Source organism: Mirounga angustirostris, unplaced genomic scaffold (genome assembly GCF_029215605.1).
Source record: "Mirounga angustirostris isolate CCGP_5_RB_7025 unplaced genomic scaffold, mMirAng1.0.hap1 SCAF_8, whole genome shotgun sequence".
Taxonomy (NCBI): domain Eukaryota; kingdom Metazoa; phylum Chordata; class Mammalia; order Carnivora; family Phocidae; genus Mirounga; species Mirounga angustirostris.
The window spans coordinates 76,466,849-76,493,874 of NW_026991716.1; the positions used below are offsets into that span (position 1 = coordinate 76,466,849).

The 27,026-nt window shown below is 41.2% G+C and overlaps 1 protein-coding gene and 1 long non-coding RNA gene across 2 annotated transcripts in view; one reads left to right on the forward strand and one right to left on the reverse strand.

Annotated features, from left to right (window-relative positions):
• The first annotated feature begins 64 nt into the window (after positions 1 to 64).
• LOC135365583 (uncharacterized) lies at positions 65 to 16,227 on the forward strand. The gene is made up of 3 exons (XR_010413696.1): positions 65 to 491; positions 13,155 to 13,272; positions 16,101 to 16,227. It is a non-coding gene; the product is annotated as an uncharacterized LOC135365583 (long non-coding RNA).
• Positions 14,254 to 27,026, reverse strand: part of RRAGD (Ras related GTP binding D) — a 39,815-nt gene continuing 27,042 nt past the window's right edge. The window contains exons 6-7 of the mRNA XM_045867228.3: positions 23,923 to 24,071; positions 14,254 to 17,170 (exon numbers count right to left, since the gene is read on the reverse strand). Of these exons, the coding sequence (XP_045723184.1) occupies positions 17,019 to 17,170; positions 23,923 to 24,071 (301 nt within the window). The 3' untranslated portion in view covers positions 14,254 to 17,018. The remainder of the gene's footprint in view (positions 17,171 to 23,922; positions 24,072 to 27,026) is intronic.

Below are 27,026 nucleotides of genomic sequence, written 5' to 3' on the forward strand. Positions count from 1 at the left end.
CCGGGCAGGCGCCGGCGCCGGCCGGGGCGTCGCTGAACCGGGCGGCCGGGCTGGAGGTCAGCCTCCTCGTCTGGCCGCGGGCCCAACCCCACCGCGGCCGCCGGCTCTGCGTCACCCGCCCTCGCCCGGGTTTTGTGAAGTTTCCCTGACGTGGCGGTCGCTTCGTGGCAGTCGGTCACTGCGCGGTCGCCGCTGGGCCCGCGATGGATGGTCGCTCCGGGATCTGCAAAAGCGGGCGGCGTCCTCGTCTTCCTCTCGGCCCGGCCCCGCGGAGGCCGACCTTTCGCCGAGCCCGTCCGGGGTCCCCCGGCGCTCGCGGGTATAGGGAGGATCGGCGCGGCCGGAAGCGGCCCGGCCCTACCCGCTGCCGGAGGCCTCCGGGACCCCCGGGCCTGAGAGTCCAGAGGGGCCCGGGCCCTGGCTGCCCGCGCGCTGCGTGGCGGGGTTGTGGGCAGCTTCGCTGGGATCGAGTAGCTGATGGGGTAAAGACAGTTAAGTGCGGAAGAGAAAATCTGGTGATACGGGAATTGAGTAGGATTTTTGTAACATTTGTTTTAGTAATGTGATTAGGTGCAAGACACTTTTAAGTATTGTGTGACAAGAATAACTTGTCAAATAAAACAGGGAATTACACTGAATTGGGGGAAAGCATACAAATACAAAGGACACAGTACAGGCTTCATTATAGAAAGAATGGGATTCAGAGGAAGAGGGCTATGGGTTCTTGAAGGCTTAAAGGAGGGGCGAGAACTGAGGAAAAGAGGGAGGGGTTGGCACGGTGGGGAGGATGAAGAGGGAAGGAAGGAATTCTAGGGGAGATGAAACAGAGTTAATCTGGTTGAGCAAGGTGCGTTTTGTTATATACAGAATTGTACCAGCAACCTTTTGTAAAGAGTGAGATTGGGAGGGAAGGAAAGAAATGGAGGATATCTAGGGGCGCCTGGGTGGCTCAGTCGGTTAAGCGTCTGCCTTCGGCTCAGGTCATGACCCCAGGGTCCCCGGGATCGAGCCCCGCATTGGGCTCCCTGCTCGGCGGGAAACCTGCCTCTCCCTCTCCCTCTGCCTGCCTCTCTACCTACCTGTTCTCTCTATCCCTCTGTCAAATAAATAAATAAAATCTTTAAAAAAAAAAAAAAAAAAGAAATGGAGGATATCTAAAACAAAATTAGATGAAATCTTTCAAGCCATTCCAGGATGTTTTCTGAGAAGCAAACGGATAATCAGAGTGGCTGAGATATGCAGACAAAGCCAAACCCCAATGTGCTGCTTCATTCATTTATTAATTCTCTGTTTTAAATCTTCAAATTGTTTAACACTTGACAATTCTGCAAAAGCCTGTGGCTTGTGCAATAGGCCTCACAGTAAAGAGGCTTGTGAAATAGGTACTATCATTCCCATCTGATAGCTAAGGAAACAGTTCTGGAAGCACTGGGAACCGTTTGATTATTCAGCCTCCAAGTCAGTCAAACACCAGATGCTGTAGTCTCTCCTCTCCTTTTCTTCCTCTGCATGGAGACCGGGACGTTTTTCTTTTCTTTCTTTTTAGAAGACGCCATCACCTAGTCTTTTCCTTGGCATTGCAGGGGTTCAGGATAGCAGCTCTCCCCCAGCCCCCAATGTGCCACTTGGCATATGGATTTTTTGAGCTGAAGGCATTTGAGACCCTGGGAGCTCAAAAGAAACTTTTGTCCCTTCCTTAACCACACAGAAGAATCTAAATTGGGGATTATTAGCAGAGAGAAATTTTATCTGAGTGACCCACCTGTATTGCAGGGCAAACATCTAATTACCAAACATCTGTTCTCCTTATTGTCTGTGAAGTGTATTCCTTTCCAATGAAGTTTCAGATCCCTAACCCCTTCCTAGTTCAGGATGACATACAGACCTCATTTTGCCGAACTGTCTTTGGAGTTTCCATGTCTGCGTGGATTCCTCGTACCTACGCTATTAAATTTGATTTTCTGGGACACCTGGGTGGCTCAGTCGTTAAGCATCTGCCCTTCGGCTCAGGTCATGATCCCAGGGTCCTGGGATTGAGCCCCCAGTCGGGCTCCCTGCTCAGCAGGAGGCCTGCTTCTCCCTCTCCCACTCCCCCTGCTTGTGCTCCTGCTCTCGCTCTCTCTCTCTGTCAAAGAAATAAAATCTTAAATAAATAAATAAATAAATAAATAAATTTGATTTTCTCCTATTTATCTATCTCATGTCAATTTGATTCTTAGTCCAGCTAGAAGGATCTTGAAGGGGACAGGAGTTCTTGCTCCCAGAAAAGGGACAAAGGGAGGGCTCTTTTCCCCACAAGACTGGCTCCGTAGTAATTATAATCTCTTTTTCCCTGGTTAAAAGCAAAATTTATTCTGACAATTTAGTTAATGGGCACATGTTAAGGTTTATTAAACTTGTTGCAAGAGCAAAGACCTCTAACAAGCCAATTGAAAGATTTCTCTCAGGAGAGACATTTATAGATAAAAGAGTATGTATTTAGAACCACAGTCAGTCACCTGGGTGACTTAGTCAGTTAAGCATCCAACTCTTGATCTCAGATCAGGTCTTGATCTCAGGGTTGTGAGTTCAAGCCCCACTTGGTCTCCATGCCTACTTAAAAACAAACAAGCAAACCCATAATCATTGACCTATATAGTTCCTGTTTTCCTTCATAGAAGAGAAGCCCTTTGAAGTGCAGATCCCCCACCCATCTTCATTTGCATCCAGGGAGCAAGGCCAGGACTATACTTTTTGAGCATCTACTGTGTATGGGGCCCAGTATTGGGCACTGGACCTATATCAGCTCATTTATTCTTCACTACAATACTGACAGCAGCACGGGTTATTTAGATCCATTTTCCTAGTAAGGACAGTGGAGGTCTCAGAGAAATGAGCAATTTACTTAAAATTTTTTTAAGATTTTTTTTTTTAAGATTTTTTTTGGGGGGGGGTTTTGCCTGGGTGACTCAGTTGGTTAAGCATCCGACTCTTGATCTCAGATCATGTCATGATCCTCAGGTCATGAGATTGAGCCCAGCTCTGCACGCAGCTCAGAGTCAGCTTGGGATTCTCTCCCTCTCCCTCTGCCCCTTCCCAGCTCGTGCTCTCTCTGTCTCTTTCTCTCTAAAATAAATAAATAAATAACATCTTAAAAAAAAAACCAAAACTTTTTTTAATCTGTACACCTAACGTGGGGCTTGAGCTCATGACCCTGAGATCAAGAGTCTCATGCTCCACCAGTTAAGCCAGCCAGGCACCCCAAAGCAATTTACCTTAATTCTCCATTTTTTCCACTACGAGTTCTTATACTTCTGACATTATTGTTTTATCATATTGATGAAAACAAATTTTTCCAGATTTTTATTTATTTCTTGATTTGATTTGAATACTTTGAAATCTTAAAGTTTCATTGTCTTATCCAAGGCTGCTTATCTAGAAAGTGGAAGAACCTTGATTCAAGGCCAGGTCTTTTGACTCTGAAACCTGGATTGTTTTTGCTACACTAAAAAAGGAATCAGGCTATTTTGTGTCATGCAAGGCCTTTTCCCCACCATTTGAAAATGGATATGCTTCTTTGAACCTCAGTGTCATTCTTGGACCACACACTTCAAGATACTTATTTTCAGCATTTAAAACTTTTCTTATATATGTATTTTTTTATTTGAGAGAGGGAGAGAGCGCACACACAAGTGGGGGGGGGGGATGCAGAGAGAGAGGGAGAAAGAGAATCTTAAGCAGCTTCCACACCCATCAGGAACCTGATCTCAGGACCCTGAGATCATGACCTGAGCCGAATTCAAGATTGATTGAGCCACTCAGGTGCCCCAAACTTTTCTTATTTTTTTAAAATGATTTTTCTTCTTGATCATAAAAGTAATACGTGATTGTTTTTCAGTATTTAGAATATGAATAAAATGCAAATCTCCCATAATCCTACTGCTCAGAAATGGCCATGATCAACATTTTAGTGTATTTACCTTGAGCCTTTATTTATAAAGTATAGGTACTTTAACAGAGTTGAGCTTCCATTGTATATGTCTTTTTATACTAAAAATATCTGCCATCAGCTAACTGGATTACTTGTTTTGCAAGTAGCAGTGCTATTATCACTTACACTGATAGTATAAATTGACTAATTTTACATTAATTCCTTCCTAGAGTATAAAAATGAAAAACACTTCAGAAAGCCATATATGGAATTTATTTTAAGCATCTTATTCATTACTTTAATATTTTATAATAGACTTTTTTAAAATTTTTCATTAAAAAAAGACCCACCAGGGTGTTTTTGTGGCTCAATCAGTTGAGCATCTGCCTTCAGCTCAGGTCATGATCCCGGGGCCCTGGGATCAAGTCCCTCATGGGGCTCCCTGCTCAGCAGGGAGTCTGCCTCTCCCTCTGCCCCCCCTCCCCCGCTCATGTGTGTGCACTCTCGTGCTCTCACTCTCTCTCAAATAAATCAATGAAATCTTTAAAAATAAAAAAATTTAAAAAGACCCACCTGGGGTGCCTGGGCAGCTCAGTCGGTTAAGCATCTGCCTTTGGCTCAGGTCATGATCCCAGGGTTCTGGGATCGAGCCCCGCATCGGGCTCCCTGCTCAGCAGGGAGTCTGCTTCTCCCTCTTCCTCTGCCCTTTCCCCTTGCTCCTGCTCTTTCTCTCTCTCAAATAAATAAATAAAATCTTAAAAAAAAAAAAAGACCTACCTACCACAGTTTTCCTATGGTTTCACCCCCAGGATTTCCCCATTAGAGTAGTTAATAAGAAAAATGGGACTAATTATCCCATGGGGATGTAGCTGGTATTAATGTAAGGGGATGTTGGCCATTACCAGGGACACAAGTTTAAGCTCTGCTCACCTGAACAAAAATGTCAGACAGGAAGGAATTTGTTTCTGTACCCAGCCTTACTACACTGTAGGGCCAGTATTTACCTACCATCAGGTGGCAGGCTGAGAGGTCCCGGAGCGAAATGACCTCTTCATTTTATCCTTCTCAGTTTCTGATTTGTTCAAGACACATCTTACCTGCTCCTTCTAGTAGGCCCTTCCGTCAGATGACTTATACTGCACCAGTAGGAGTACCTCATTTTGAAAGGTTTTTCCCATTAATAAGAAAAGAAGCATTTTCTAAATACACTAGTAAATAGTTGTTTGCAACATTATTAAAATCATTTTTACTGTGGCTTTCTTAAAAATACATCTTCTTTCGGAGATCCAATTTGCTGTCATAGTTTTGAATTATCTGACACCTTTCCCAAAATTACAGCTCTCAATATTAGAAATGAGGAAAAAGAAGGGCACCCAGGTGGCTCGGTCAGTTAATGTCTGAGACTCTTGATTTCAGCTCAGGTCATGATCTCAGGGTCCTGGGGCTCCATACGCAGCGGGGAGTCTGCTTGAGATTTTCTCTCCCTCTCCCTCTGTCCCTTCCTCTGCCCCTCCCTCCGCTCGTGCACTCTTTCTCTCTCCAATATAAATAAATGAAATCTTAAAAAAAAAAAAAGGAAATGAAAAAGAAACCTGCTTCGTATTGTGTTTTTGGTTTATTTGCATGGATTGTATTTATTTTTGTTGTTGTTTTTCATAATAAAGTGCCTTTTTAAAAAATTATTTATTTAAGTAATCTCTACCCAACATGGGGCTCGAACTCATGACCCTAAGGTCAAGAGTCACATGCTCTTCTGACTGAGCCAGCCAGACACCCCTCATAATAAAGGTGCTTTTAAAATTAAAAAACAAAAATTGCAATACTCATATTCCTTACTCCTTAGTTCTGATGGACTGATGAGTTTGACAAGAGATATTTCATTTTCAGGGGCACCTGGATGGCTCAGTCGTTAAGCGTCTGCCTTCAGCTCAGGTCATGATTCCAGGGTTCTGGGATTGAGCCCCGCATCGGGCTCCCTGCTCATCAGGAAGCCTGCTTCTCCCTCTCCCACTCCCCCTGCTTGTGTTCCCTCTCTTGCTGTCTCTCTCTGTCAAATAAATAAATAAAATCTTAAAAAAAGAGAGAGAGAGAGAGATTTCATTTTCTAATCTTAGCTCTAAGGAAACACCTGCCACTAAGATAAAACTAGTTGTTCACGGGTGAAAGAACAAGTACCTCAGCGATGTGCCAGCAGCTGTGTCTTCTCCCTCCCTCCCCTCCTCCTCCTGGGTCCTTTCCTAATTGTTCTTCCGGGCACTGTCCCTCTGCCTCTCTGCGCCTTTCTTCTTTTTTTTAAAGATTTTATTTATTTGAGAGAGAGAGAGAGAGAGAGGGAGGAAGGGAGAGTAAGAGGGAGAAGCAGACTCCCACTGAGCAGAAAGCTCAATGTGGGGCTGGATCCCAGGACCCTGGGATCAAGACCTGAGCCGAAGGCAGACGCTTAACCGACTGAGCCACCCAAGCGCCCACTATGCCTTTTTTTCTTGTGGCCCCCTATCCTGCCATGACAAGTGTCATTCTCTGAGCCTTTTTAGCCCCTTGCTGATCGAAGAAACTTGGTCGTTTACAAACTAGCCTGAATAGCTTAGAACTTTGCTCTCTACCTTGAGAGAAGTTTCAGTTTCTATTCATTGGGAAAAGGCAAAATGGCAAAAAGTTACTTTGAGTTTAATACTTTTTTTTTTGTTAAGATTTTATTTATTTATTTGACAGAGAGAGACACAGCGAGAGAGAGAACACAAGCAGGGGGAGTGGGAGAGGGAGAAGCAGGCTTCCCGCTGAGCAGGGAGCCCAACGCGGGGCTCGATCCCAAGACCCTGGGATCATGGCCCGAGCCGAAGGCAGATGCCCAACCACTGAGCTGCCCAGGCGCCCCTTGAGTTCAATACTTTTAAAGAAATTTGTATTTTCTTCATCATTATAGCATCCACAGTCGTCCAAAAAAATCATAGTTCAGAAAGATGTGAAAACTTCTTTAGTCTACAGACAATGCTCAGTGCACACACAAATACAGAAATCCCGTAGCCTCAAGGCATTTCAGTAATACTATTAACATATTTAGAACAAACAACACTAGGCTGCTTCCCATTAAAATCCAGTTTACAAACTTTGAATGACATCCAAGTCATCAACTTCTAAAAAGCAGTCCTGGAGTTCCCTGTAGTTTTTTATCCTTTTGGCGCAAAATAACCAAAAGGTACGAGTCTTGTGAGAAGACAGCTGGGCCAGTGTGACTTCCCTGGAAGTTGAAGTTGGGTTTAGGTGCGGATATTCTCAAATGGAAATATGTGCCATATGTGCCAGAATAGAAAGCAAAAGTTTTCCCAAGTGCCATTTTTCAGAAAAGAGAGTTGCCTTATATTTTTGTCTTTACTTTGTTCAAGAAGGACAAAATTGTTCTGGAAGACAATATGTCTTGAAAGGGCTTTGAGCAAAGGCAGCTTTCTAATAAGGGCCATCTTAAAAATTAGGGGGAGAATTCAAAGACATTCCTGAGGGTATGACCTTGGAGGACAAGCCTGGGAGATACTTATTAGTAGGCTTTTTAAAAATTCACCGAAAAGAGAAGAAGTACGTATTTGTTGAGTGAACATAGAGGAGAAAAACATACACCTGCCCTAATGTTAAACAAGTAGTTTTTTGAGACTCAAAATTTCCACCTACAGCATCCTCTTCAATTTAAGACATGTTCTTTCTTAAAATACCTAAGAGGGAACTGTCAGATGAGTCAAAATATTCCCATGATGATGAAGACCCTGCTGTAGAAGATGCCTGTGAATACTTAAATAAAATGACTTGAGTGAAGAAATAATTTTTTTAATCAATGCCATTTTGTGTAATTTGTGATTTTAACATGAACAAATATTTAAACATCTAAAGTAACAAATGGTTTAAATAGACTTTTTAATTATTTAATTTACACCTATGAAAGTTCACATTCAAATTGTAGATTAAATAATGTAGATTTTAAAAGCTACATAATCCAGTTGGAAAAAGGACCCTAACACTTGAAGCACGTATGTATGTGCATATGTGGGCAAGTGCACGTGTGCACGCATTTGCATGTGTGTGCGTATATGTGCGTGCGTGTTTATGGAGGAGTGGAAGAGTGAAGAAAGCCCTATGTAATTCTAACCCAGTCTTCCATCATCTCCCCTCCCCATCCGTTTTATCAGCTATAATGCCAAACAATGTGTCCCAATTTATAAGATTTGCCTTATACTTATATATAAGGGTATTTATATAAAATACAGATTCCCAGACCTCTCCTCAGAAATTCTGATTCAAGAAGACTGGGGTAGAGATGGGAATTTACACTTTTAAACACCCTAGATGATTCTTAAGATCAGGTAACTTTGGAAAGCACTGGACTGTAGCATTAAATGAAATGGTAGGACATGAATGTGGTGGTGCCTTTTCTTGCACCTTATTAACCTGAATTCTCTCCTCTCCCACTGAGATGGAAAGGCAAACAGGACTGGTCCCTCCCAGTCAGCCCCACTGTTGTCTGCTTCCCATGGAGGGGAGGTGAAAGCAGGGTGACCAAAGTTGCTTGCAGAGGTCTGGGAGAAGTCTGGAGTTTGTTCCTGCTTACTGACTAGTTGATGAAGGTGGGGTATTACAGCCCTGAGCTCTCAGCATGGCCAGAAGCAAGCAACAATTGGCCAGTAGCCACACAAGGACTTAGGCAATAATGGAAGGTGGAAGCAACCAGAATCAGCTTGCAGGAGTGGAATTGTCCACAGAGATGGTAAGGTTAAGTGTCGGGAGCAAGAACTCCTGTCCCCCTCAAGGTCCTTCTGGCTGAACTAAATCAAATTGACATGAGACAGATAAACAGGAGAAAATCAAATTTAATAGCATACGTGCGGGGAATCCATACAGACATGGAAACTCCAAAGACAGGCAAAATTGACGTCTATATGCCATTCTGAACTAAGGAGAAGGGGGTGGGGATCTGGGACTTCAGAGGAAAGGAATGCACTGCACAGGGCGATAAGAAATAAAGCACATATTTGGTAATTAGATGTTTGCCCTACCATACAGATAGGTCACTCAGATAAACCTTATCTCTGCTAATAATCCTTATTCTGGGAAATACCCCCAATTTAGATTCTTCTGTGTGGGTAAGGGAGGGGCAGAAGTTCCTCTTGAGCCTACAGGGTCTTGATTGCCTTCGGCTCAATCTTCACACCAGACTGGCCCATCTTGGGGTGGCCTGCATTAGCATGGAAGAAATAGGTCTTAATTGCTCTACTGTAGTTGGGCATTCAGGGAAAGGGTCTTAGCTGTTTGTTTGTTTGTTTTTTAAGATTTTATTTATTTGAGAGAGAGAGAGCAGGAGCAGGGGGGAAGGGCAGAGGTAGAGATGGCTGAGCAGGGAGCCCGACATGGGGCTCTATCCCAGGACCCTGAGATCATGACCTGAGCCAAAAGCAGGCGCTTAACTGACTGCGCCACCCAGGCGCCCCACACCTTAGTTTTTTTATGCAGTTTTGGGATATCAGAAAGATCCTCCTTGCCCCAGCACCTTATTAGTACAGATTGAGGAAGCAGGGTGGTCAAGACCTCAGGCAGCTGGTTAATGCTCTCCTCCACACTGAGTGTAGCAGCTAGATCAACTCCCTTTCATGGGGAAGGGCCTTGTACACCTGCTTCTTGGGAGTGTCAAAATAACACAAAAGGGCAAAACTTGTAGATTCTTGATACTGGATAAGACTAATGTTGTCTGAATTAACAAAGGACCCATAGAAGTTAGATCTAAACTCATGAGTCCCTAAACTCCCAGTAAAGTTAATTACTGGGGTGCCTGAGTGGCTCAGTCGGTTAAGTGTCGGGCTCTGTGCTCAGAGCAAAGTCTGCTTGAAATTCTCTCTCTCCCTCCCCCTCTGCCCTTCCCACCCACATATGTGCGTGCTCTCTAAATAAATAAATAAATAAAAACTTAAAAAAATAAAGTTAATTATTTATTATAGTCAATGATAGAGTCTATAGTAAAAGATGATCCTGCCAGGATGGATCCCCCACAACCCACTGTACAAAAACATCCAAGAGATGGCAATGAAAATTAAAACGACTCTGGTAAACACAGCGGAAAGCCCTGATCAAGTGAGAGAAAAATTCAAGAACCTTCTCAGAATTTCCCCTATGTTTGTTAAGATTGTAAAATTAACAGAGAGGGAGAGGCACCTTGGTGGTTCCGTCAGTTGAGCCACCTGCTTATGATTTTGGCTCAGGTCATGATCTCAGGTAGCCCCACATCAGGCAGTCTGCTTGAGATTCTCTCCCTCTGCCCCTCCCCATACATTTTCTCTCTCTCACAATCTCTTTCTCAAATAAATAAATAAATCTTAAAAAAAAAATGAAGAGGGGTGCCTGGGTGGCTTAGTCGTTAAGTGTCTGCCTTTGGCTCAGGTCATGATCCCGGGGTCCTGGGATCGAGCCCTGCATCAGGATCCCTGCTCTGCGGGAAGCCTGCTTCTCCCTCTCCCACTCCCCCTGCTTGTGTTCCCTCTCTAGCTGTGTTTCTCTCTGTCAAATAAATAAATAAAACCTTTCAAAAATTTTGTTTAAAAAAATGAACAGACAGGGAGGGGTGCCTGGGTGGCTCAGTCGGTTAGGCACCTGACTCTTGATTTTGGCTCAGGTCATGATCTCAGGGTCATGGAGTTGAGTCCCACATAGGGCTCTGTGCTCAGTGGGGAGTCTGCTTGAGATTCTCTACCTCGCTCTCCCTCTGTCCCACCTCCCCCATGCATGTGTTCACATGCTCACTCTCTCTCTCTAAAATAAATAAATAAATCTTTAAAAAAGAAAAACTAGTAGAAATAAATAAATAAATAAATAAATAAATAAATAAATAAATAAATAAATAAATAAAAATTAACAGAGAGGGAAGGAAAATATTTTAGGCTAAAAAGAAAATCTATGTATCTCTGATCTGGCCAATGGATTCATTTACTCCAGCAATGCCTCACAAATTGCAGGTCATGACCCATTCATTAGTGGATTGTGAAATCTTTTTTAAAAAGGAAATAAAGAAAAAAAATACTAGAATGCATTGCATGTGGGAAGGATACTACTTTGTGAGTTTTTTTTTTTTTAAGTAATATTTATGGGGCACCTGCCTCGCTCAGTCAGTGGAACATGTGATTCTTGGTTGCAGGGTCATGAGTTCAAGCCCCAAATTGGGCATAGAGCTCACTTAAAATAAATAAAAATGAAAATAAAAAATAAAAGTAATATTTATAAGGGGCACCTGGCTGGCTCAGTTGGTGGACCGTGTGACTCTTGATCTCAGGGTTGTGAGGTCATACCCCACGTTGGATGTAGAGGTTACTTAAAAATAAAATCTTTAAAAATAATAATAAAAATAAAAATAATAAACTCTTAAAAAAAGTAATATTTATAGGTGTATGTGATAGTTTGCAGCGTGAATTGTACTTACTGTGGCTCACAACAACAACAACAAAGAGTTTAAAATGGATTCCATAAAGGGTTAACTCCTCCAGTTCTGTAAAGTGCTTTATTTTCTATTACTAAAATCCTTGCATCTCTAAAATCTGCCTTTTAGCTATTTTATTAAGCACAATGTCTGGCATATGATAGGTGTCCTATCAGTCACTGATGAATGAAAAAAATTATCATTTCCCTCAGAAAATGACTGACAAAGAAGGGAGTCAAGACTCATGGTTCCTCTTACTTATCACGCATTATACAGGCATGCTGGCTCACCTCTGTTGAGGGCGCAGAAGGTAAGAACCAGGGAGGCAGGTTCTTGCAAACTTTACTGAGGAGTTTGACTGATATCTATAATGGAGAGCTATGACGGATAGTAAGCAAGAAACTGATATGGTCAGAATGGTGGTGGTTTAGAAAGGTCACTCTGGGTCTTGTGTGGAGAATGGAGTGAATGGATGGACGGATGTGGGGGAGAGATGTCAGTTAAGAGGCTATTGAGAGGGACGCCTGGGTAGCTCAGTCGTTAAGTGTCTGCCTTCGGCTCAGATCATGATCCCGAGGTCCTGAGATCGAACCCTGCATTGGGCTCCCTGCTCCGCGGGGAAGCCTGCTTCTCCCTCTCTCACTCCCCCTCCTGTGTTCCCTCTCTCACTGTCTCTCTCTGTGTCAAATAAATAAATAAAATCTTAAAAAAAAAAAAAAAAAAGAGGCTATTGAGATCCACATAAGAGGAGATGGTGACCTAAACCAGGATAGTGGCAAAAGAGATGGAGAGAATAGATTGAATAGATGTTTATAAGGCTGAGCTGAAAGAACTGGGTGGTTGATTGGATGGAGCGAGCAGGAAAAGAGAGTCAAGGAGGCCCATGTTTCTGACAGGAACTGCAGGGAGCATCTTCACACACAGAAGGAGAAGATTTAGCAAGAAGGACGTGAGTTCAGTTTGGGGCATGTTCCATCAAAGGGTCCTCTTACAGAAGATTCCAGCAAAAGTATACTTTTAAAGGTAGGTCTGCAGGTCAAGAAAAGGTTAGGATTGAAATGTATCTTTTTGAATTTTAATACAGATCGGTGTTTTGTTTTCTATAAATATGGTTGAACATATTGAAGTAAAGGTTGAATCCAGCTAAGATCAAAGGCTTATTCTCTCTTGATTTTCTCAGAATTTGATATACTTTTGCTTCTTAGAAAACCGAATGTCTGGAAAAGGTATTTAAATTCTCTTCTGATATTTAAACACTCTCTGTTAAAATTATTTTCTGCATTGGATTAGGTAGAAGAAGGCATAATCTTGAGTGAAGTACATTTAGAAGGCTGCTCTTATTGGTTCTCCTGTGAGAAAAGGTATTTCTTTTTAAATTTCCAGCATTTTACCTTTCATAACCCCATGCAGCAGTAAATCCTAAACTTCAAGTCCCCATCTTCATATTTGTGAAGGGAGGGCATGTGGTACAGCTGCTTAGAACAGTATTTTTTTTAAAAAAATATTATTTATTTATTTATTAGAGAGAGAGAGATTGAGAGAGAGAGAGCAAGCAGTGGGGAGGGGAAAAGGGAGAGAAAGTGAGAGAAACAGACTCCCTGCTGAGCAGGAACCCCAATGTGGGGCTCAATCCCAGGACCCAGAGATCGTGACCTGAGCCAAAGGCAGCTGCCCAACCAACTGAGCCACCCAGGCGCCCCAGAACAGTATCGAGGGGGTGGACTCTCCAGCCAGACTCCCAGCCTTGTGTCTTACTAGTTATGTGATCTTGACTAAGTTATGTCAACTCTCTGCCCTCAGTTGCCTGATCTGTAAAATAGGAGTGATGATAGTACCCACTTGGTTTTATGAAGATAACTTCCATAAAAGCACTGAAGAGCCTGAAATATTGTGTGCACTCAATCATTATATATTATCGGTAAGTACTTCTGTCAAAGACAACATTTTCTTTCTCCTAAACTCAACATTACTACCGATTAAAAATCTTAGAAAAATCTTATTTTTGATCAGGCTTTCCATTCAGAAACAGAATTTTGTATATAGGGCGCCTGGGTGGCTCAGTCGTTAAGCGTCTGCCTTCAGCTCAGGTGATGATCCCAGGGTCCTGGGATCGAGCCCCGCATCAGGCTCCCTGCTCAGCGGGAAGCCTGCTTCTCCCTCTCCCACTCCCCTTGCTTGTGCTCCTTCTCTTGCTGTGTCTTTCTCTGTCAAATAAATAAATAAAATCTTTAAAAAAAAAGAATTTTGTATATAAAATATAACATCTAAAGCTAGTCTTCTCTGGGAACTAAGGATCTGTAAAAGTCATTACAGAGTGGAATCCTACGAAGCAAGTCAGAATCGATAAGGTAGACAGTTTGGAAAAGAATTTCCAGATGGCTAGGGATTAGGACCAGAGCAGCAAGAATTAGTGTCTGAAGTTTACTGAAAAAACAAAAACAAAAACAAAAAACAGTTCTATATTCCAAACAGCCATGTTCCCATCAAAAATGTGGAGAGATAAGGGGGTTGAAAAATATAATAAAAATAAAAGTGCAAATAGAGTGATTTATCCTCATTTCCATAAAATGAAAGCTGGTTAATCAGGACAAACATTTTACTAAAGGGACCCAACAGGGCCAAGTAAAGCAATGATATTCATGTATGGTCAACAACCTCACAAACAGGACGGGCCATACTTACGCTTCACCAAAGAGAATTTTCTGTTCCCAGAATGCTTAGTTATGAATATGCTTGAAATAAAACGAGAGCCTTACCAAATAATGAGCTTGACACGTGCTTTTAAATTGGCAGTTAACATTCTTGAAAGAAATGGTTTAGCAATAATTACAAATTATGTACTGCTTAAAGTAAAACATAATACTATGCTTGATTACAAATTACAACCAGTCTATAGAAGTTAAATGCATACCATACTTTAATAATCAAGACAGTTCAGCCATTTTTCTGGAGTATGTCTCAAACAGAGTTAGCATATAACCCGTATATAACAATATTGCTGTGTTTCTAGTCACTTTATATTTAAGGGTCCAAAATATATTATGCTCACAAAACAACACTGTCCGTGAATGCCAACCAGTTGTTTTTGGTTTTTTTTTTTAATTTATATTCCTTCAAAAACACTCTACCCTGGTCATACACACTCATTTATATCACTAAAAATAACCAAAGATGGTAATTCACAGTCTTACCTCCACATAGAAGTTCTAATTGCCCAGAAACCTGTAGGTCAAGTTCTCAACCTTTGAAAATGAGCAAACATGTTCCAGAGAAGTCACTGTAGTCATGTATTTGGGCTTTGTATTTATAGCATTAGATTTGAGACCTAAACATGGCCATACACATCGCAGTAAGCTAAGTTCCATATCGAAAATAAAATGCAAAAGGAATAGAAGAGATTCTGTAATTCCAATAGCACAGACTTAAAAAAATCGAACATTTAGACATAACTCCTACATCTGTCTTTAACTAAGAGGTCATTGCCATGCTACAGGTTTGAGGCAGTAATCTTAATGTATTAGTGTGTGATCAAAGAGTGCACTTACTACCATGAACTCAAGTCCTATGCCATAAGATGATTTTTGCTTTTCCCAAAAAAAATCATTTGCTCCTGAAGTAATAGACTTTTAAGGCACATTTTAACAAAAACCCATCATATACCCAGCTTAAAAATGGAAACTCCTCCTGGTTACAATAATATATAATATACCTTAGTAATGTGTGATTAACCAGATAGGTAAGTGTCTCTACCTTGAGGATAAAGTCACATTAGAAAAGTGATTCTTTATTTGTTAATCAAAAAGAAACATTGTGTAAAAAATATTAGAACATTAAATTTATAAGAATAACCCATCTGTACCAAACCTGTTGGCAAAGATCCAAAGATGCAACAGGATACAGGCCTAGAAATTAAGGAAAAGTCTCCTTTGGAACCCTGGGTTCCTACCTACCCAGGTTTCTGAGCAGGAATCATGAGGAAGGGAGTTGGGCGCCTTAATGATTTTTAGAAATTTCTTTCCAAAATGCACAGACCCTTGGGAAGACTCAAACCTTACACCTCAATCAGCTACCATCTTGCATTGCAATTAGCAGCCTCAAAGAAATAGGACTTGGGGAGGGAAGGAGAGAGGATGGAAGGAAGCCACGGATAGAAGTGGGATAGTTTCAAGGGCAAGTCGCTTTAGGAACTTGGTACATTTTGCTAGGACCAGCTTTGATTTCCTTATGAGTCTTTGCTTAAAGATACATAAATCCATAAAATTATTTTCTAATACCCACAAGTAGGCTTTCGGGCACTGACCCTTGGGACGGACACAGAATTACCTAATGGACATAGAACTATCTACCAGGAATGGTTTGGGGTGATGGGAGATTTAGGGGGTCCCTTAACGTCCTGAAAGTCTGAAGTAAACCAAAGTGGAAGAATTTCTTGGAAACACAGAGCTGACTGTAACGCCCCACCCTGGCCGTCCTCTTCCCGTTGATGGTTAGGGATTTGCTGCTGGCCCCTGAGCTCTAGTTCAACCCTAAGGTGGGAACGGGCAGAGTCCACAAGGCACACCGTCGTGGATGAGCAGGAGGCTCAGGGCTGACAAATGTGCTCACCAGGATCATGCTCTGTGGTAGAGATCCTCATGAGACATTCCCCGTGCTCATGATCCTAAATAAACATTTTAAATGTTGCACAACAAGCCCACTCCCCAGGGGCCAAACATACAAACTGTATATCTATTTTTATATCTGTAGGTAACCAATCACCTACATTTGGGAAACCATGTGACCTCTGATGTAACTTCAGCCTGAGTGGCAGGTACAGAACAGCCTCCAGAAACCCTGTAATGCAACATTCCTCTTTCTCTCCATGATTGGCACCGTTTTGGAAATCTGGTCCTGAAGGTTCTGAAGAACAGAAATGCAGCAAAAAGGAATAACCTCTCTGTATAAAATGATTCTAGAGATGTGTGTTGAGGTAAAGAGCTTTGTAAAAACTGTTGAGTAGGGAAGTCCTGCCACAGCTATAGAAATTTTTAGGTAAGTTTGGTGCTAATGTTATTCTACAAAACTCCCATTTATACCAGTTATAAACAGGAGACAGTTCTTATTGCTCCTGGAGCTTGCTGCCCCAATCTGTTCCAGCTCACTGAAAAATGATTTTTCTCAATAATTAGTAGCAAAGATTCCCAAATTTATAAAAAAAAAAAAAAGTCATTGCCAGTGCATTGCTTTTTGATTTCTGATTGCCATAGAGATCTGAACTACACTACAGTATGCATGTCCTTGACACCAAGTACAGAGAAAAGCTTAGAAAAGTCGTTTTATCAAAGTTCAAAGAAAAAAAACATGAAAAAGAGCAAAATATATACAGTTCCTGGCAGTCCTCACCCAGGAGTATCTGACTACAGACCATAAAAGTTTACATCTGTGTAACGAAATTACAGTAGATTTTACTTCATTGTTAAAATACAAGTTTTGGCTTCAAAGTGCTCACTTTATTTAAAAAAGAGAAGATCAAGAAGGTTGCAGGGTTTTGTTTTGTTTTTTTTTTTTTGTACAACAAATACGTCATGTGTCCCAATCTCCTTTTTTTTCCCTCTTCCTTTAGTGCAACACAGCGCAGCGGCCTCGTCGAAAGGTCTGATGCGCAAAGACACTCCCGAAGCCTCACTACAGCAGCACGTTAGGGGTCCCATTGGGGGTGGCTCCTTTTTTCTTCTGCAGCCGATTCTGAACCTTTCGTGATTTCACCATTTTCATCCTCACCTCAAAAACCTCATGGATGGCTTTCCGGAAGCAATGAAAATTATAGTCAATAAGCCCTGTGGAAGAAAACAAAATATTTAGACATGTCGCACAGAAATAATCTCCTCTTGGGGCGCCTGGGGGGCTCAGTCGGTTAAGCGTCTGCCTTCGGCTCAGGTCATGATCCCAAGGTCCTGGGATCGAGCCCCGCATCGGGCTCCCTGCTCTGCGGGGAGCCTGCTTCTCTCTCTCCCTCGGCTGCTCCCCCTGCTTGTGTGCTCTCTCTCTCTCTGTGTCAAATAAATAAAATCTTAAAGAAAGAAAGAAGAAAGAGAAAGAAAGAAAAAGAGAGAGAAAGAAAGAAAGAAAGAAGAAAGAAGGAAAGAAAGAAAGAAAGAAAGAAAGAAAGAAAGAAAGAAAGAAAGAAAGAAAGAAAGAAAGAAAGAAAGAAAGAGAAAGAAAGAAAGAATCTCCTCTTGTCGTGTCTGCCATGGCTGGGAAAAGCAACTCGGGAGAGACAGAAGAGCGGCCTTAACGGAAGGTCCACAGATTTCCCTAGCAGCTCTGCAGCCGGCTTGAGGCATCGCAGGCGAGGTTCTGTGAATGTACATGTTTTCCTATGGAAAGGTTCCAGAGTACAGACCACATTTTCAAAGTTGTCTATGACCTACAACATTGAAGGACCAACGGAAGTGCACATTTTTTTTGACCTATCAGAATTCAAGAGTTCTTATAATTAAGATATATCTTCCATGAAATATTTATAATTTTTCCCCAAAAGGGATTATTAAATTGACTATGAGTGGAGGCAGACCCTGACTTGAAGTGTGGCTGCGATCTCAAAGCTTCAGTATCCATCATTCAATCGATCAATATTCACTGAATACCTATTATATTTAAGCCACTGTCAGAAGCCCTGGGGAGACAAGGTCCCTGTCCCTGATTTTATAGTGATAGCAGTCACCTCAGGTCAACTGCAAGCTCAGAAGTTCAACAACCAATGACATTCTTGGTTTTTCAACTCTAAGTAAATTTTAAGAGCAGAAATAGGGGCGCCTGGGTGGCTCAGTTGGTTAAGCGACTGCCTTCGGCTGAGGTCATGATCCTGGAGTCCCTGGATTGAGTCCCGCATCAGGCTCCCTGCTCGGCGGGGAGTCTGCTTCTCCCTCTGACCCTCCCCCCCCTCATGTGCTCTCTCTCATTCTCTCTCCCTCAAATAAATAAATAAAATCTTTAAATAAATAAATAAATAAATAAATAAATAAATAAATAAAATAAAAAATAAAAGCAGAAATAGTAAGGGAAAACCTTTTTGTGTTTTCTGAAATCACTGGTACAAGAATGAAATAAAAGATGAATCCCAAGTCTTGAATGCATTTTTCAGCACACTAATTTGTAAAAGTGTTGAGAGCAACATTATGTTTATACCAATTAGGATAAGGCAGTTGGTTCGATTTACTATCTTTACATTTATTAAAATAACCAGCCCAACAGTTATTTCCATCCACTGAGGTGATGCTTCCAAAGCCCCAACCAAAATAAAAAAGAATTGGGATCCCAGCCAAGGAGTGAAATTCTTCAAAGCAGTCATATGACCGCAAGTGCCCTGGAGGAAACACCAGCTCCGCGTCCAGAAGCAGGAAACCTTCTGAGCGGCGCCCTCTGCTGCTTCTGAAGTGACAGTGACCACAGTGCAATAAAACCTCTAAGCGATCTCCTCAAGACAAGACTACTGGAATGAGGGGGAAAGTAATAAAAAATAAATAAGCCCAGGGGCGCCTGGCTGGCTCAGTCAGTAGAGCACGTGACTCCTGATCTCAGTGTTGTGAGTTCGAGCCCCACGTTGGGTGTAGAGATTACTCAAAAATAAAATCTTAAGGAAAAAAAAAGCATCTCTTTTCTGCCTGAGGTTTTCTTTGGTACCACAGAACTTAGTTGACTGCACATAGATACCAGGGATATGGGAATGAACGTTCTGAGGGCACCCCTCAAACAAAGGGGCATGGAGGAAGGTGGATAAATGTTGCAGTCTCCCATATTCAACTGGGGTGATTCTGAGTTTGCTCCACACAGCTTCTCAGAGGCTCTCTTATCGGGAGTGAACCTAAAGCTGCTCATTGACACCACTGTGGGTAGCTTTCCTACCTGCCTTGTCTCATTTCCCTACTTCCTCATTTTTGTTTCTTGGGACCATCTTCCAGATAAAGCAAGTAATTAAAAGAAAATAAACAAGAAGCAAAGAAATGATTTTATTTAGTGGGAATTGGGATAGGAGATGTGAGAACAACCTCAAAATTCTTTGCCTATATAGGCAACCAACTGCCTTGGAAAGAAAGCTTAGCTAGAAAAACTTTGGCTCAGTGAGAATTCAACTTGCAGAAATATTCTGTTGATAGTTCCTGACAAATCTTAACTTTTTAATCTTCGCAATTTAAAATGTAACAGTATCGGGGCACCTGGGTGGCTCAGTCAGTTAAGCATCTGCCTTTGGCCCAGGGTCCTGGGATCGAGTCCCGCATCCATCGGGCTCCCTGCTCAGCAGGGAGCCTGCTTCCCCCTCCTCCCTCTGCCTGCTGCTTCCCCCTGCTTGTGCTCTCTCTCTCTCTCTGTCAAATAAATAAATACAGTCTTTAAAAAAATAAAATGTAACAGTATCTTATTGCATTTGGAGTTTTAATAGTAAAAATTCACAACTGAGGTTTTTAAAGGAAGTAAGCATTCATACCAAGTATTCGCTATTTCTTTCAACCTTTTCACTGAAGGCAGCTGAAACTACAAGAACAGAGACACAAACAGAACAAACACATCCTCACCACCATAAACGGTTACATGATGGTTCCACATCCTTCTCTGCTTCAGTGGTTCTCAACCCTAGCCACACCTTAGAAACATCCAGAGAACTTAAAAAATTTTAACAAACCCTAGGCCCCTCTCCCAGGAATTCTATTCTAATTGTTTAGAGGAGGGCCAAGAGGTCTGTATTTTTTAACTGCCTCGTTTCCCAAGGTGCCTATAATGTACAGCCAAGGCTGAAAACTCCACATCTGCTTTTGATCCTCTCTTTTCTGCCAAAGTAGTCACAGAGATCATTCATGAAAACTCAGAGGGAGATCCAGCATGAGGAAAAGCTAATCAACTAGGGTCGGTTATCAGCGCCACGTGACTCTACAACACTTGAGATTAAAACAGGAAAAACAGGGGCACCTGGCTGGCTCAATTGGTAGAGCATGTGACCCTTGATCTTGGGGTTGGAAGTTTGAGCCCCATGCTGGGTACAGAGATTACTTAAAAATAAAAATCTTTAAAGAAGAAAAAGTAAAGCAACAAAACCAACTACTCTATGCATTTATAAGCATTAAGTTCTTTTTAAAGACGACTACCTGATCCCCAGGGTGACCAACTCATCTCATTTGCCTGGAACATTCCCAGGTCAGCTCTGAAGGTCTCCTGCCCTTGGAGTCCCTTCCATCCCAGGCAAATGGAGCTAATCACTCTAAAAAGCACATGAGTTTAACATGATGGGGTTAAACCTGTCTGCCATTTCCTAGTTATAACATTAAAACTAATACCTAGGTTTCTAGCTAGTTTAATAAATTCTACCAAATCTGCCTATCCTCAGAAATGATCCCACCTAGGTGGCTTAGCAGTAACTTACAAAGATCCACATAATAAACTCCATTTATTATTAAATTTATTTCCACAACCATAGATGGATGTTAAAATCAGTGGGCAAAAGTGTGAGGAGGAAGAGGAATTACATAGTTTGAAAGTATTTATTAACTACAAAGGGAAAGACAGGAACTTTCCAGTGGAAAAACCTGACAAACATTACCTTAACTAAATCAAGGTCAGCATCACCAGTAGTAATAACACTTATCAACATCATGAACCACTTGATATGATGCACTAAGAAGGACACATTCTTGTCAAAGTGCATAATCTTGTTCCAACTGTGTGGAAACAGCAGACAAACCCTATTTGAGGAACATTCTACAAAACAATTGATCAGTACTCTTCAAAAATGTCAAGGTCACGGAAGATAAAGAACTATCACAGATTGGAGGAGACTAGGAGGAATAATGACTAAGTCAATTGGGGATCCTGGAACACAAAAAGGGTATTTTTGGAAAAATGGTGAAATCTAAATAAGGTCTATGGTTTCTTAATGTATACTAATTAATTCATTAATGCTATTAATTAGTATTATACCAATGGTGATTCCCAATTTTGCATTACTATAGTATGTAAGATGTTAACATTTGGGAAAGTGGATGAGGAATATGTGTAAACTGTGTACTATTTTTGCAACGTTTCTATTCAGTCTAAAATCAGTTCAAAATAAACAAGCTCTCCAGGTTGATGCTAATGTTCCATAAATTTTAGGACCTGCCACTAACCTAGATGGTTTGGGGGCTCTAGTTGTACTATTTGCATTTTATTTTACTTAGCTTCCAAAATCAACATGAAATATTAATCACCAAATATAAATTCTGGAAATATCTTTAACCAAGGAAATATATGTATAATGGTTTAAAACACAATACACACAACTGATTCTATGTAGGGACAAGCCCAGGAATCTTAGCTCTGTCTGCCATACACTGGTGGTAGGACTTCGAGAGAAACTCACTTATAGTTCCGGGTCTGGGTAAAATCAGCTATAATTGAGAGAATGAAACAAGGTATGGTCCTGTCAAAATTCCATGAGCCTATTATATAACCTGTTCCTACTTTCAGCAAGATGAAACTAAGGAGTAAAAGATTAACACCACTTAATTACAAGTTTTGAAGGCCAAGAACACAAAAGGCAATTTGGTTGATAACAGTCAGTAAATATAGGAAAAATATGCAACTTCACCAAGAAGCAAGGAAATGTAAATTCAAATGATACTAGTTTTTAATAAATAATTTTTTAGTGCTAATACCGAATATTGATAGGAATACAGCAAAATGGACACACTTATATTCTCTTAGTAACATAAACCCATAACACTGGACATTTTGGTAATTAGAAGCCACCAAAACATGCCTACCCTGCCCTTGGATCTAAGTAATTCCATTTGCTGAAGTTTCTCCTGAGGAAATAACCAAAATGTATACAAATATACAGTGCAAAGAAGGTCATTACAGATTATTTACAACATTAAAATCTAGAAACAATATAAATTTTTAACAATAAAAGAAACTAACATAATCATTAAAATGATGTGGTAAAAAAAGGCTTAGTGAATTAGAAAGATGTCTGTAATTACCTCACTGTAATTCAGTGATGGTTACGTAGTAATATTTATCATACCATCACATATAGATAGGGACATAGCTACAGATGAAAAAGTCTGAAAAGTTATAAAGAAAATGTCGAGAGTGATTTCTGAGTGAGAAGTTGTCGATAATTATTTTTTTGCTTATTTGTTACTTCTAAATTTTCTTTTTTTTTTTTAAAGATTTTATTTATTTGACAGAGAGAGACACAGCGAGAGAGGAAACATAAGCAGGGGGAGTGGGAGAGGGAGAAGCAGGCTTCCCGCCAAGCAGGGAGCCCGATGAGGGGCCTGATCCCAGGACCCCAGGATCTTGACCCGAGCTGAAGGCAGACGCTTAACGACTGAGCCACCCAGGCGCCCCATGTTACTTCTAAATTTTCTAAGTGAATCTGTTGCTTTTGTAATAAAAAGAAACAATAAAAATGTAAATTATGTTTTCATGCTCAATGACTTAGGAACATTTTCATGATATAAATGAGTAAAAATAACAGATGTAAAACCAGATAGACAATATGGCCCCCTCTTGTTGGCAGGAAAGGAGGGATGAGAGAAGGGAAGAAGGCAAGATGGGGGGGAGGAAAGAAGGGAGAAAGAAAATCTCAGAAATGTAACATAGAATTTAGCTCTAGATGGCAAAATTGAGTGGTTTCATTTTGTTATTTATACTTCCCCAAATTCTCAAAGTATTTTTATAATGAACATGTGTGCTTATAAGGGAGGAAAAAAGGCTATTTTAGTAAATGTTACTATTGGCACTCTGTTGGGAATTTTTTTACCCCCCAAATTGGTAAATCATGCCCTAGTTGCTAGCAAAAATCCCTAGCATGTCAGTAAGCTGTTTTAAATAGTAGTTTAAATTCCCAGTTTAAACAGTAGGGGGAAGATGAGTATCTCTTTGAGGTTAGTTGCTTTAGTTTTATGTTATTTATATTTATTTACTTATTTATTTTATATTTATATATTATACATTTATATTATATCACATTTGTCATTTATTTATATATCTTTTGTTTTTGTTTCACTTATTAGTGACCTTATTAAGTACATTCATGTCTTCCCTTTTCAGAATCATGATGCCATCCCTGTGTTTTGAGGACTAAAGAATGTATAAAGGCTGAACAGAAGTTAAATACGTTTCGCTTTAATGTTGTACAAATCCCCTCCTTTACACAGGGATCTCAAGTGGTCCCACGGTCCCTAAGACCTTCTAGAGGAGTGGACCAGGAGGGAGGCCTCGGCCCTCACCGCAGGCTGCTGGGCCCTCCCTGGCAAGAGATGTTACAGCCTGTTAACAAGGCTTCAACCAGCTTCACTCCAGGAAAAGCCAGAACCCCTGGGAGGACTGTCTGGTGCCCCCTCTCGTCATAGCACTGCATCACTAGAGGGCAGGCTGCTTCCTGGATCCCAAAAGCCTGGCAGCCATGGTAAGGAGCCAAGGTGACCTGTGACTCAAGCCTGGAAGCTTCAGGAGGCATGCTGCTGATCACCCACATTCGACAAGCAGTAGAAGCAGTTATCAGTCTGAAATGAAACATTTCATTTAAATCACACACACACAAAATTACCTTTTCTTTCAAAGCTTTCCTCTCTGACAAAGCAGACAAGAGCCAGGAACTTCGTCACCTCTTTTAAATAAAGAACCGTGGTATTGTTCAGCTTTATAATGGCTGTGGATTCCTTGTCATACGGGGTTCCTGCTCCATCTTCTTTGAGACTACATGGGGACAGAAACCAGAATGTATGTGACCATTGAGAAGAAACTACAAATTGTAACCCAGCGACAGAGACCAGCTCTACTACACAGAGTGATAATCATAATGAGAAGTTGTTTACAATTACAGGGCCTTTCAGCAAAAGTCTTCGAAACAAAAAATCACAAGAATGTACATGGTGTATGACAGTCCCTTCCTAAGGACACAATGAGTGGCTGTTGGGGAAGGGAGGCATCTCTCCAGGCACCTGAGGAACACAGGTGAGGGATGGAGGTTAGCCATTCTTCCCTCCATAGCCCATAAGGGCTTCTTGTTTTTTCCTGACAGAATAACCAGGCTGTCAAAAGCATGGTCTGATGAAGACTGAGGAGAGCCGAATGACTCTTCCAAATTACAGAAGCCTAAGGAGACATGACAGCCAAACACTGGCCTAGATCCCGGATCAGGGATAAAAGATAGAATTGGGACCATTGGTAAGATCTGAATATGGACAATATATCAGATAGTGCATTATTGTAGCCATGCTAAATATGCTTAATTTGGTAAACAGTGGTCCTGTAAGAGAATGTCTGTTTTTTTTAAAGAGACAGACACTCAAGTAGCTAGGATCAAAGAATCATGATGTCTGCAATTCACTCTCAAATGGTTTGGCAAAAACCAACCACAAAATGTATTAGAAAAAGAGAGAGCAAATATTGTAAATATTTGGTAATTTGAGGTTAAATTGGTAAATTTAACCAATTGGTTAAATTTGGCAAATTGGTAAAAATGGGTGGATCCCAGTGAAGGGTATCATATAGGAGTTCACTGGACTATCCTTGCACATTTTCTGTAGGTTTGAAATTTTTTCAAAACTAAACACTAAATAAATACACTGGTCTATTTAAGAAAAGGTGTGGCCTGCAGACACAGATGACTTGGGTTTGAACGCCAGCTCACTTATTTTGTGAACTGGAGCAAGGTAACTTCTTTGAGCCTCAATTCCCTTATCTGTATACTAATAGTAATTACCTCAAAGTTTCCCAATGCAATGAAATAATAGATATATAGCACTGAGCATAGTCCTCAGACCATGTAAAATGCACAATGAATGTTAACCATGATGATGATGATGATGATAATGAATGATGCCCTTTAATGATCAAAACTGGACCCTCTAAAGACACTGATGTAATCAGAGGTACATGTCCTCTCCTCATAGGCAAAGGAGCACTTTTCTGCACCGTTTCCCCTTATCTGAAACGGTATGTGTGTGTATATTTTTACTTCCCAAATTAATGAATAATTGACCAGAAATTTGACTTAATTGGAATTGTGCTAGACCTTATTAATACAACATAGTAACACGACTGGTGCTAAGCCTGATCCCTTTGCAGAATAAGAGCCAACATTTACAATGTGACAGGCACCATTCTTAGTTTTTATCATGAATTATCTATGGCCTGGCCTAAGAATCCTCTAAGCTGGGTATTGAGGAACTGAGGCTAGGGGAAATAGGATAATTTGGTCAAAGCTGATGATGGGGGTAGAGCCAGGACCTCAAACTAATCTAATTTCAGGGTTAATGCTTTTAGTCTCAAAGATATCATAAGGAGGTAGGGTGACAAACCAGATTAAATGAAAAGCCTGAATTGTAGAGTATTTCAAAGGAAATGTAAGTTCTTAGTTTTGAGAATATTTTCAACTGGCACATACATGGCTACTTAAAAGTAAATTGGGGAAGTGGTTTTTTTTTGTTTGTTTTTAAAGATTTTATTTATTTGACAGAGAGAGACAGTGAGAGGGAACTCGAGCAGGGGGAGTGGGAGAGGGAGGAGCAGGCTTCCCGCAGAGCAGGACACCTTATGCGGATGTGGGACTCCAACCCAGGACCCTGGGATCATGACCTGAGCCAAAGGCAGGCCCTTAACGACTGAGCCACCCAGGCGCCCAGGGAAGAAAATTTTTTAAAAAAGGATTCAACTCACTGTGACCTACCAAAACATTAAAGAAAAATCTTTAAGAAGTGTTGGATCTCAGATGTTAAAGATGCTTTATCAGAATTCTTAACATCCTTTGTACTATTTTTAGCTGCTGTTTTTCTAGACTGAATTTCTCTCGCTAATAAGCAATGTTCTGAGAACAAAAAGCTGAAACATTTGAATTTTTTTACCCAATGAAGAAAATTTACTAACAGCACTTAATAACACAAGAAAATTCTTAGGTGATAATGTTAAATGCATAAAGCAGGATATATATAAAATTATATATACAAAGTGATCACATTATCCTAAAAATTACACAGAGAAATAAGAATAAAACACATCAGGGGCAACTGGGTGGCTCAGTCAGTTAAGCATCTGCCTTCAGCTCAGGTCACGATCCCAGCGTCCTGGGATCAAGCCCCGAGTCCGGCTCCTTGGTCAGTGGGGAGTCTGCTTCTCCCTGTGTCCCTCTCCCCTCCCACTCATGCTCTCTCTCAAATAAATAAATGAAATCTTTAAAAAAAAAAAAGAGTAAAACATAATAAAATGGTAATAGTGACTGCCTCTAGGTGATGATATTATGGGCTATTTTAATTTTATTCTTTATGCTTTTACATATTTTTTTGCAGTGAGCATGGATTGCATTCATATTCAGAAAAAAGTAGACATTAAACAAATTGGAAAAACCAGAAAGACAAAAAAAATTACAAGTAAACACTGGTGACGGATTACTACTGCAACAACTATGTGCTACTCCTCAAGTCTGCGTTCACAAAGCAGTGAGAACACAGGCAGCTGCAATGTATTTTAAAGTGTGTGTGTGTGTGTGTGTGCGCGCGCGCGCGCGCTCCTGTGCGCTCGCGCGTTTGCAGAGCAGACGCTCAGCAGATTCCGGGGCAGACTGACCGGGGCGCCGGGTCACCTGCCTCGGGCCCTGCTGGTCTCCACGGAGCAGCTGGGACCTGGCAGCAAGCCTGTTTCCTCCGTCACTGC